The sequence below is a fragment of the Sinocyclocheilus rhinocerous genome, unplaced genomic scaffold (genome assembly GCF_001515625.1).
Source record: "Sinocyclocheilus rhinocerous isolate Xijiao unplaced genomic scaffold, SAMN03320098_v1.1 scaffold509, whole genome shotgun sequence".
NCBI lineage: Eukaryota > Metazoa > Chordata > Actinopteri > Cypriniformes > Cyprinidae > Sinocyclocheilus > Sinocyclocheilus rhinocerous.
In genome coordinates, this window is record NW_015652428.1 from 775,247 (window position 1) to 787,692 (window position 12,446).

Genomic DNA, 12,446 nt, shown 5'->3' on the forward strand with positions numbered 1-12,446 from the left:
TCAAAATATATACTGTGTGTGTCCATTTATATATACACATAATAAATAAACACAGTACACATACATATATCATGTAAACAACAACTTTTATTTTGGATGCGATTAATAACGCTTTCTTTATGGAATACTACTAAATGACACCAAAGTGTAAAAAATCCACTTATATATATATATAAATATATAAATACATAATTATTTTTTATAAACGGTATATATTTTTATTTATTTATTTGATTTCCTTTTTTTTTTATATTATTTATGTATGGAGTATTTTAGAATATAGTGTGTATATATTTATATTTAAAATAAACAGTCAAACCAAAAATTATTCAGACACCAGATATAATTTTTTTATTTATTTTTACTAGTGGGTGCAGGACACTATAGTTAATTTATGTAAGTGTGGATAGCAAAATAAAGTAAGCTGTGACATATTATACCCAAAGATCCTTCATACAGTGGACTACACTGAAAAAAAAGATACTTATTTATTTTATTTATTTATTTTTAAGGTAATTTATTTTAGCTACATGTAATAAAAAAAATAAAAAAATTATATATATATATTAATTTAACCATTTATTTTTCATTGCACCAGTAAAATTGATAAAAATGTGGGACCAAAAATCATTCAGACACTTTGACCTGACCATTTTGCAGGACACTATAGTTCATTTATGTAAGTGAGCATAGCAAAATAAAGTAAACTGCGACATACCCAAAATTTCTTCACACAGTGGACTACCAGTAAAATTGATAAAAAATTTGGGACCAAAAATTATTCAGACACTTTGACCTGACCATGTTTTGCTTAAGTGTTTTTTTTATTTTTTTTATCCAATATTTTGAGGCACTGCATCCCTTGCCTCATTGAAGGAAACGCTCCTGATATATATTTTCACACACACAAATATATATATATATATAATTAGTTGTTGTTATTTTAATGATTCAGCTTTTCACTCTCTCTTTTGGCAGAACCCGAGCTCAGTCATGTCCCAGCCGTCTCGAGTGGACTGGTCGTCTGGGAATTTGTCCAGTGAACAGCTGAGTCTCGAGCTGCACCAGGTGGAGAGAGATATCGTCATGAGGACACAGGAGATGGCCATGGTAAGCGAGACATGCAATTTATAGAGCTTCTATTAATTATTCATAATTAATATATTCTATTACCGGTGAATGATTCATGCGACTGCGGCCATTTCTTGAGCAGAAAATCCATTTTTAAGCAAGGTCATTTGTAAGAGTAGTGTTTTTTTTAAACTGATACTGTGGAGTGTAATTTGAGTAACTTTTATATCTCTGTTCACTCAGTGAAGTTCAGGAAGTCATGTGATTTACATTATTTTGCCTTCAGGAGAACCACGATGGCAAGTACAAGCGGGTCTCAGTGGAAAATGGACAAGACGAACACACTCTGCAACGAGATGAACATCCACTCACTCTTAGGTGAAATATAACTAATATACATGATAAATTAAAAGAAAAATAGAAAATGTTTTACCAGTTACATTTCAGTTGTGTAAGTGCTATTTATGTTGTTGTTGTTTTTTTTAAGTCAAGATTTGTGCTTTCTTGTGTCCATCACAGTAGTTCTCATCGTCTTTCTCTCTTTAATTGTAGTGAGGGCTCAAACGGCTCCATCGCTTTGGTCCAGGACTGTGGTCTCGTCAGCAGCAGCATGTCCTCGTTGACCAGCAAGACGTCATCTCTCAGTTTGTCCTCCGAACAGGTGGCCAGCAGCCCTGATTTGCCCAAGAATGGAGTCGTCCACTCCTAGCCGGCTTTCTACCTCAGATTTCCCTTCCACAACCACCACCCCTCTATTATGCCAGGTTAAACCCTCTAGAGCAGGATGCTCCATCATCGCTGTATTCATTCGCTTAATCCTGAGCGCCTAGCTTCCTCCGCCGACCCTCAAACACCCATCAGGCAAATATGGGTGGGATTCACTGTGCATGTGCCTCAGCAGACTTGCACAGTCATGCCCTGATTTAGTTTCTTTTTACAGCAGTATCTGCTGTCGAGTATTTTCTTCCTGTTTTTTTGTTCACCTCCTTCTCGAGACTAGCCTTTTTGCATAGCCGCGTAAATCAGGGTGAATCCGAAAAATCCACAGTCTTAAGTGTATGTCAGGCAACGTATAAGATGATCTCAGTTATGTTGTTTAACTATCATTAATCCACTATCTTGGGTTTCAAAATTGCATTTTTATCATTATGTGCTACGTTTTCGGTAGTTACGCTCTTTGTCGTGCTTGGTGTGGCGTTTACACTTCTGTCTGAGTTTACAGTGTTTAAACTGATTTTTGTTTTTACAATAACTGCAGGCTTGCTGCATATTCAACCAATTTTGACGGTTTAAACTATGTATCATGTTTCATACATTAGGCTTCATTTAGGCTTTTACAGTGTGATTGCTGCAATGCACATTATTGTCTGTTATAGAAATACTCGTAAACCCCAATGTTCACTGATTTTACCTCAATTGCTCTCATGCCAACAAACCCAAAAGCCTTTTCCAGTCTTAATAGGGCCCTTGTATTGTTTTCAGCATATTACACTACACTGCCTGTGGGATTTCGATTGAACCGCCTGTAATCATAATTTTCTGTGGTAATGTCCTCAGGGATGCATTATTCAGCCTCTATATTTTGTGGACGTGAATAGAAATAACAATCCAGGTTACTCTGGTTTTTTCATAGTGGGTATAGTTACATTTTTCCATCCTGAGGATGGAAAGAAAGCCGCTACGGTAATGCATTCAGATGCATTCTGTTGTAAGAGTGCGTATATACTACTCTTCACTTTGTCAGTGAAATTACGATCTTCAGATCAAGCCACATTTTTGTTTTGTTTTTTTGTATATGTGATGTTTCTCATCCTGAAAGATGTGGCGTATATTCAAAGCAAAAAAAGACTTTGATCCAGTTGTAGCCACCTCAAGACTCTCCTTCATTCTCCGTTTCGTCTTTGAAGTTTAAAGAAGGTTGTTTTGATGGGCCGGTTCGATCGAATTCCCCTACAGGCTGGGCTCAAGCGTGTACATCACAGTCCTCCTCGACTTCATTTTAATACTGATCGGGGGATTAACTGAGCTCCTATACTTTGCTTTACTGTCACGTGTCTTGCAGGAGACTGTTTGGACTTGAAAAGCTTGGACTCCTTACCTTTGAAAGGAATAGTTCACCCAAAAAGTAGAACAAAATCAGAACAGATTTGGAGAAATTTAACATTTCATCACTTGCTCACCAATGCATCCTCTGCAGTGAATGGGTGCCGTCAAAATGAGTCTAAACAGCTGATAAAAACATCACAATAATCTACAAGTAATCCACACCACTCCAGTCCATTAATTAATGTCTTGTAAGGCGAAAAGATGTGTTTTTGTAATAAACAAATCCATCTTTAAGATGTTTTTAACTTCAAACTGTTGTTTCTGGCTAAAATACAAGTCCATAATACTGCTTTCTTCAGTGAAAAAAGTCATGTCGTTTGAACCAGAAGAGAAATATGCACAGATCAAGCACCATTTATAAGTGAAAACAGTGCAAAAACAGATATGGATTTTGATGTGAGCGGACAACAGAGGATGGATTTTTTCACTGGAGGAAGCATTATTATAGATTATGGATGCATATTTTGGCCAGAAGCAACGGTTTAAAGTTGAAATAATTTTTTTTTATGTGAAAAGCTGCATGTTTGTAAGAAACGGCATTCATTGATGGACTGGAGTGGTGTGGATTATTGTGATGTTTTTATCAGCTGTCTGGACTCCCATTCTGACGGCACCCATTCACTGCAGAGGATCCATTGGTGAGCAAGTGATGTAATGCTAAACTTCTCCAAATCTGTTCAGATGGAAAAACCACTAAGCATGAATGCTTCCATATTTCACATTATTTGGAATTGGTTGTTTCCGACTCAACCAAAAATTGAGTTTGTAGTTACGTCAGTTCCAATGATCTTTAGAGTCCCGCCACCAGCCAGTTCTGCCGTGTTGTTGGGTACAAAAGTAAAACTTTGTAGAATCTGCAGACATTTTTCACATTTTCTGTGCAGATTTTGGAAGAAAAACTGACAGCTTTATCAAACTAGCCAAAATAAACAAGCAAAGACGCAATATGAGGATAATGTGTTGGCAGATTCTGCACAGACCTTGGCAACTCTTAAATTTGCCTTAACGTTAAAGTCCACATTATATTTCCGTCAGCTAATCTGCGATCAGTATTGTATTAGGTTTTTTTAAAACACTTGCACTGTAAATCTCAAACTTGCATCCTTCCATGTAGTTGCTTCCTTGGCGGCGAGATCTCTTCACTTACACTGTCAGGCTCATTAATTTAGCTTTAAGTTCGAGGTTATTTTATTTTAGTTTTTTTCTTCCTGCTAGCATATAAATGATCTCTTGAGACATCCTACCACAACCTTAAAAGCACCTATTTTGGTGGAACTTCTCTTAAGTTGGAGTTGATTTCTATTGTTTTTATTATTTTCGTTAATACTGTCGCTTTGGTCTGAGCTTTCGACATTTAAGCAATCGTTAAGATTGGATATTGCAACTTTGTTTAGGCAACCACTGTGAAGCACAGTGTAGACTTTAAGGATAGCACGAATTTACCCAAAATTTGTTTGAAAGAAACAAAGAAAAGCAGAGGCTTTTTGTTGTTGTTGTTGGTTTTGAAGCAACTAAAATGGATTACGAACGCCTGGTTTAAAAAGGCAAAAGCATGTTAAAACGCTCTTGTAGGTATTTTTAGGATCTAGAAGTCCTAGGTCCACCTGGGTAACATCATCTTTATTTTTTCAGTTTAAAGGAACACCTCTGTCTTTATCTCAGGGTTGATTTTAGTGTATTTGGGTGTAAACATCATGTTGCGCACTCTCTTTTTTTTCTTCTTTTTTTCTTCAGGACTGCAATTTTCACTTAACCAGTTTCGAGACTTGAAGACGTCAAGACTGTGCCTTTATGCAAATGTGCAGTTATTCACGTGTTTAGATGTAGCCGAACCATCTCGATTTATAATATTCAACTCTTCTCAGTCTTCTAAGTCAGCATTTATATTAAATGATCTCTACGAATCTGCAGGCGTTCAGGCCGCCAAACTGAGTACTGCCTATCCTTTCTGAGATAAAGGAATTTATTGCCAGGTCATTTGTTTTTGTAGCCATTTTATGTGTTTCATGCAAGTGAACTTGAGTATTTAAGCATGTTTCATGGTGTGATGGTGGTCTTTTGATGTTAGGGTTCTGAATTGGAACAGGAAAACAAGGACAGTCTGTGTATTTTGACGTAATTCGGTATCCATATTCAGAGAGGAAAGTATTAGGCTTATTTTTCCTATTTAAAGACATTATTGGAGGTCTGATAATACAGATAAACAAATCAAGGTTTACTGATCTCATAAAAGCCATTAATACAATCCCTGACAGTTCCTTTGTACCTAACCAAGACTGAGTTTTTCCTTGAACGAAACGCAGATTGTATAAACTTTTGCAGAAGGGCTCAATTTATATTGTATCTGAAGTCAGCCATTTGAAAACCAACTGTTTTAAACTATTGTTGCAAAGCAACATTTACATGATCGCCCATGAGCCAATGGGAATCACTATCACTGAAAAGGGAACCAAAATGTTTATCCAGGTGAATCTCATGAAACTTGTCAAAAAATGGTCACAATTCACCCCAAAATAAGTGTATATCGCATGAAATGAAGCCCATTTTTGCAACCTCTTTAATTTTTTGCGTGGAGAATGTTATTGTCATGACATTAAACAGAGTAATACTGTATTGCAAGACATAATTTAAAAAAAATATATAAAAAAATACAATTATTGATACATCAATGTAATATTTATAGTACTGCCTTTATAGAATTTTTTTTTTTTTTGAAAAATAGCTTTTGTTACTGTATCACAGTGATGAGAATTTTTATTTTTATTTTTTTGCAAAATTGGCTTAATTGTTTCAATGCAAACAAATCTAACAACAAAAATAAGTGCTTGATTTTTATTATTTCGATTTTGAGGTGAAATGACACTTTTTTTTTTTTTTTTTTTTTTTTTTTTTTTTTTTTTTTTTTGACTTCTTAAAAAAAAAAAATTTGTTGTATTTATGATCGCTGTCTAATAAAATGTCCCTGTGTTTCCTCACTGGAACTCATTTTCTTATTGTGATTGTTGACTATGTTCAGGGTTCGTTTTGAAATACGAATGTAGTACTAATTAGTGTCAAAAGTTGTAAACGTGAAAAAAATAGGAATTGAAATCTGAATTTTGACACTTGGTGCCTGAAACACCCAAGACGGTAGTATGTTTTCCCACACAGATAAATGATTAATGGTACATATTGTTCCCTGGCCTGGAGGGGAAAGTATGCACCGTGCACATACACACATAGTAGATTTACGAGAAGTCATAATGTTACTTGAAAACACAAGGGTTGTGCACAAGTACAGGCTTTAGTGTTTTAGCCTCTAGCTAGCTGTAGAATGTAGTTTTGAAAGGAATGATTGTGTGTTTGTGTTCAAGTGTGTCCAAAGAGAGTGCTGTCCACCTCATTTCTGTATGTTTGTTCCCACTGTAACTCGTTGCTTGCACTCATGTATTGACTATTTTTCGTGAGATGGGGTGTTGCATTGTGGTCTTTTCACCATGATTCCTAACATCGGGATATACAATTGTTTTTGATTATTTCTCCCATGTTCTCTCATGATAGACTGCTTAAATTAAGGTACATTTTAACTTCAACCTGAATAAGAAAGTCAGTGTTTGTATATTATACTCCATTAAGGAATGTTTAGTATATTTCTCCAATGTGGATGTAGTTGTAATACTTTTTTTTTTTCCTCTTTGTACAAGAATTCACTGTGTGAAATTTTGGATTGCATTTTTGTATAATACAATTGCTTTTCTTCTGCAGGGGGTATTGCTAACTGGATTTTTGAATTAGATATTGAAAAAAAACTTGAAAAAAAAAATTATTTAATAAGAAATGTATTTTATGTGCAGCAGTGATTCTGGCATGGATTACGATTAAATGACATTGTAAACCATTTTCCTATCTGGTCTTTCTTACAAATTCATGCACTTTTACACAACAACCACTAGGTGTTGAACATTGAACAAACGTCAAAACAACTGATAACACACAAAATAGTTTCACCTCAGGCATTTGTACTGAAATAGTTCTTTTTAACAATGTTTTGAACAGATTCCACATTATTAGTCAAATTTGCTTTGCTTGTTGTTAATCTAACAAAACCAATCAATAGCTCAAAGGTTGTCCTGAGTAAACTTTCATCTCTCTAGTCACTCCAGTGCTCTTAAGGGCACTGACCTGTCCAGAGAACAGTGTTTTCTTCATTTTGCTGCTTACTTTAGTACAACATAGCTCCAAAGCTGGTGTTTAACAAGGAAATACAACAACGCCAGGTACGTGAAATTTTTTAAATGCATTGAACATCCTGATCAAGACGGAGCAGTTGAGTTGTACGAAGCGTTTTGTTGATTCGTAGGGTTCAAATTTAACTTTTCGCCTCCAACACAATCCTTGTATGAAGTGGATCTTTGTAAGTCAACTATTGGTAGTGAAATAGAATTCGGATAAAATGTTCATTTGTGACTAGCAGTGTATGATTAACGAAGTAAAAATGATCGAAATTGGCTCAGCTATGATAATTTAAACTTCAAATGGTTTTATTTCTTTGTAACCACTGTGGATTTTAAAGTGAAATCTTTTTTTCATTGCATTTAATTTTAGGAAAGTAGTGCTATGGAAAAATGTTTGCTCCTTGCTTAAGTCTAATTACAGTACAAATAAAAAAAATCTTCCCAATTCGCTATAGACATTGTATTGCATGATTCCATGACTTTTTTGACCACCAGAATTTGCATTGAACTGCTCTTCCTGGGCTGGTTTCCCACTCCACCTTAGGCAGGATGAAGTTGTTGGCATGTGCGTGGGCTTTGTGGGTACTTGCCCTCTGTTCGGTCCAGGCAGCCAAAGATATCTGCACCGCGAAGCCCAAAGATCTACCTTTGGAGCCAATGTGCATCTACCGCAGCCTGGATCCTGAAACACTACCAACTGAAAAACCTGAGAAGATCCCAGCTGGGACCAACCCTCGAGTGTGGGAACTGTCCAAAGCCAACAGCCGCTTTGCCCTCTCATTTTTCAAGCAGCTTGCTGAGGGAAAGTCCAACGATGAAAACATCTTTCTGTCGCCAGTTAGTATCTCAACAGCTTTCGCCATGACGAAGCTAGGGGCTTGTAACACCACACTGGAGCAGCTCATGAAAGTAAGGTCAAGTAATTGTAACTCCAAATTAGGGCTGCCCCCTAATAGTCGACTAATCGTTAGTCGACCAAAATTTTATTAATCGCCTAAAAAAACATTTTTTTTATTCATATTGGCGAAGTCACGCAGTCCGTGATGGACAGATCGTTAACGGCTGGTCTTTGTGGTAATACAGTACATCGGGCAGAACATCCAAACTCTTGCCTATCATTCTTCGACCTCAAATATGGCTTATCATCTGAAATATTTATTATCAACTTTACATGGCCGTTCAGTCTAATGTTAATCTAGAAAAATGTGCGCTGTTCAAAGTGTCTGTGTGGAGTGTGGAAGCAGAACAGCAGCTCTCACTGCAGGACAGAGGCGCCGGTGCGGTCACTTGGTCTTAAAATACCTACTCCGCCATTTTTGCTCATACAGATAAGAGTTATAAATCTTTCAAATCTGTAAAGACTGTTTATTTGTGTGTACTCACAATAACAACAAAGCGCGCTTTTGTAAAATAAAGCAAACAGGATCTCTTAAAATACCTACTCCGCCATTTTTGCTCATACAGATAAGAGTTATAAATCTTTCAAATCTGTAAAGACTCTGTTTATTTGTGTGTACTCACAATAACAACAAAGCGCGCTTTTGTAAAATAAAGCAAACAGGATATGCTTTCTGCCGTCTCGGTCTCTGTGAACTTGAGCACGATACTCCGTGTATATCTTTGCCTTACAGACATTAAAAATATATCTATATTGAGTGAAATGTCTACTTTCAAATGAACCAATTCAAATGGAAAACAAATATTCTCAGATTATGTCATCTGTATGAAACATGCATACAGGCGCATCACTACTGCGGAGATGACGAGCCGGTGTCGCCGACTTCATCTCTTAAACTGAAAACAAAGAAAGCGCTAGTTTATCAAATTATTAAAATGTTAATGCAGTCTCCTTACTGTTTTTACCTGACACATTCATAATCATTACTTCTGCGGTGCACTGTGGCAAGCTTTATGCGTGTGCTTGAGCGTTTATTAGGAAAAGGCTCATTATAATGATTTGAAATGTTTATTAATAAACGTGCGATTAGTCGACTAATGCTTAAAATGAACGCCTACTAGTCGACCAGAAAAATCCTTAGTCGAGGACAGCCCTACTCCAAATAAAGATTGATCTCTTGAGCAGGTCAACAACTTCTCTATTCTTCACATGTAGGTGTTTCAGTTCGATACGATAAAGGAGAAGACATCAGACCAGGTCCATTTCTTCTTCGCCAAGCTGAACTGTCGACTATATCGCAAAAAGCATGAGACGACAGAATTGATCTCTGCAAACCGTTTGTTTGGAGACAAATCTACGCTTTTTAATGAGTCCTACCAGCACATCAGCGAGATGGTCTATGGAGCCAAGATGCTGCCTCTCGATTTTAAGGTTACATTGGCATAAGTGTCTAAATGTAGGTCATCTTATCCTTGACCCTGTACTAAACATTCAAGTTTCATCCTCCAGGAGAAACCGGAAGTTTCAAGGATGACGATAAATGAATGGATAGCCAACAAGACTGAGAACCGAATAAAAGACACCCTGCCAGAAGGTTCAATAGACTCCAACACCATATTAGTCTTGGTGAACGCAATCTACTTCAAAGTAAGTGAGAATGCAGAGAGATACTTGTAATTAAAATGTAATTTTTTGGGGTCTCCAGCAGAGTTTGGCTCCAACACCAATTAAACACATATGTGTGTGTGTGTAATGCATATGTGTGCAAGTGTGTAGTGTTCGGCATCGCCAGCTACTGGCCTGGCATGCATAATACAGTGCTATTAGTCGTTTTCGGAGATCTGTATGAATGAGGAACTTTTCGACAACATTGATATCTGTGCAAAAATGTTCAAAATCGCAAGGGAAAATTGTGTATACCAGGAATTGTGGTATAAATGTACCCTTGAACCTTGGCCCTATCACCACCTTCACTCATTGGGAAAAAAACTACCAGCCTAGCTTACTGCGTCCTCTTCTAGTTACTTTGACAATTCCAGCTCTTAAGGAGCTAGTCCAGCCTCAGAAAAGCAACAAGCAATAAGCATAGTGAGAGAATTTTGAATTATCAAAATAAAACACAGCTAATTTAAGTAAAATCCCAGACAGCAACATAGTGTTGGCCCAGATCGGGCCTACGTCTGGCCCGTGTGAAATCCATGCAGGCCAGATGTGGGCCGGATCTGGGCCGAAACTGTCTGCTGTCTGGGATGCTAATTCTCTTTACAAATAATTGCATCATCACAAAATCGGTGTGTACACTTCAGTAGAATATGTTGACAACAAGCTGGGTTGCAAAACATATGACAGACTCCCCCTCCTACCACAATACCAACAAACCTGAATGTAAGCATTTAATAAAATTATGACAGGGCTCACAGCAAAGCAAATTAGAAACAGACACTTCAGCACCATAGACAGTAGTGGTATAACAGTACACTAAAATGATGGTTCGGTGCGTACCTCGGGTTTGAAGTCATGATATGGTATGGGTTTGGTACAGTGGAAATGAAAGTAAAATTGCTTTTTTATTTATAACGAAGACGGGAAAATTCGGCATCTTTCATTTTACCATACACATTCCAACACAATCTGAATAGGCAGATCTGAAGGGATTAGTTCCTCAGAAATATTGTATTTAAATATTGATTGTCAAGTTACAAATCCCAGATAGCATGCGGATGTGGGCCACTTAAGGCAATGATACGGCACTGCTGACCTTCTTATGGCCCGTACAAAATAGATGTAAGCCTGAAGTGGCCTACATGTAAAATAACAAAAATGGTCCAAATGTATCAAATCACATGTGAGCCTCTGTAGACAAAGATGCTGTGTTCACGGCAATGTGTAATCTGAATCTGACCCTAAAGTGGCTCATGTGGTAAATAGTGAATATGGCCCAAATCGTGCCAACCAAATGTGGGCCACCTTTGGCAAAAATGTAGCACAAATTGAACCAAATGTGGTCCTGAAATATGTTTCAGCAAATGTGGCCCAGGTATATTAAAACGTATCTGGGCCAGTTTTGGCAAAGATATGGCACAGTGAGCACTGGCTAATGTGGCTGTGAGCCTAAAGTGGCCCGCATGTAACATGACAAATATTGCCCAAATAATTAATAACAATTTGGGCCACTTTTGGCAAATATACTGCACAGTCAGCATTGGCTGATCAGTGTGTAAGCCTAACTTGTACCACATTTGACATGGCCCATATGCCCCATACATCTTAAAACAGATGAGGGCCACTTCTGGTTTGGATGTAGCACTTGACACTGGCTAATTGAAATGGAAGTTTGAAATTGTAAATATGGCCTAATAGAATTTGGCTACTTTTAGTAGGATGCAACACAGTTAACTGATGCAGGGTGATCTGAATATGAGTCTTAAGAAGACTACATACCCAGCTATTTATTTTTTGAAACATGCTGTGTGTTTTTTTATGTGTACTGTGCGGCATAAAAACAGAAGTGCAATATAATGATAGCTCTTACTGTCACGGATTCTGTTCGTTTGGACATTGTTTTCCTTTGTTGATTGTATTATTCTGTTCAGGTGTGCCTAGTTAATTGTCCTTGTTTGGTCTGAGTACTTAAGGTTCTGTATGTTTACTTTGAGTTTGTCTGGTCTTACGTCTACATTTTTTAAATGTTGCTGTGCTACAGTGTTTGGATTTACCCTTGTTGGATTAAAGATTTATGATATATAACCTTTCATCTTCGTCGTGCGCTCTTTAAGTGAGAAGCATTTAGGTTCAAACTTGTGAAGAACTGTTTTTAAAGTATTGGAATGTTACTTTGAATATTTCTCTGTGACATTTGAATTGCTGCTTGTGCAAAATTTGGGTCGGGATGATTTTACCAAGTAGGACACATTTCTGGAACTTATTTGAACAGTTATGGTCAGGGGCGGATTTAGTGATTTGGGGGCCCCAGGCAAAATACAGGAATGGGGCCCTATACAATTTCACACATCTACAACCTTGAGGTTTCTTTCACTGTTGCTCGCTGCTGCACGACCGTGTCCCATAGTTGTGTCCAATCTTTTAGATTTTTCATGTACATGTTATAAATAAATGATTTCTTTAATGTTGTAAATCCCTTGTTCATATTTAAACAG

General features: G+C 37.1%; 2 protein-coding genes across 5 annotated transcripts in view; both read left to right on the forward strand.

Moving 5' to 3' along the window:
- LOC107715093 (roquin-1-like) overlaps window positions 1–3,232 on the forward strand; it is a 26,815-nt gene extending 23,583 nt beyond the window's left edge. For all 3 annotated transcript variants that reach the window (XM_016521142.1, XM_016521144.1, XM_016521145.1), the window contains 3 exons: window positions 979–1,110; window positions 1,358–1,449; window positions 1,624–3,232. In XM_016521142.1, the coding sequence (XP_016376628.1) occupies window positions 979–1,110; window positions 1,358–1,449; window positions 1,624–1,780 (381 nt within the window). In that variant the 3' untranslated portion in view covers window positions 1,781–3,232. The remainder of the gene's footprint in view (window positions 1–978; window positions 1,111–1,357; window positions 1,450–1,623) is intronic.
- Window positions 3,233–7,312: 4,080 nt separating this feature from the next.
- The window catches only part of LOC107715095 (antithrombin-III-like), a 12,544-nt gene continuing 7,410 nt past the window's right edge, over window positions 7,313–12,446 (forward strand). The window contains exons 1-4 of one of the 2 annotated variants that reach the window (XM_016521149.1): window positions 7,313–7,433; window positions 7,887–8,300; window positions 9,505–9,720; window positions 9,799–9,936. In XM_016521149.1, the coding sequence (XP_016376635.1) occupies window positions 7,941–8,300; window positions 9,505–9,720; window positions 9,799–9,936 (714 nt within the window). In that variant the 5' untranslated portion in view covers window positions 7,313–7,433; window positions 7,887–7,940. The remainder of the gene's footprint in view (window positions 7,434–7,886; window positions 8,301–9,504; window positions 9,721–9,798; window positions 9,937–12,446) is intronic. The other variant, XM_016521148.1, reaches the window with a different exon arrangement.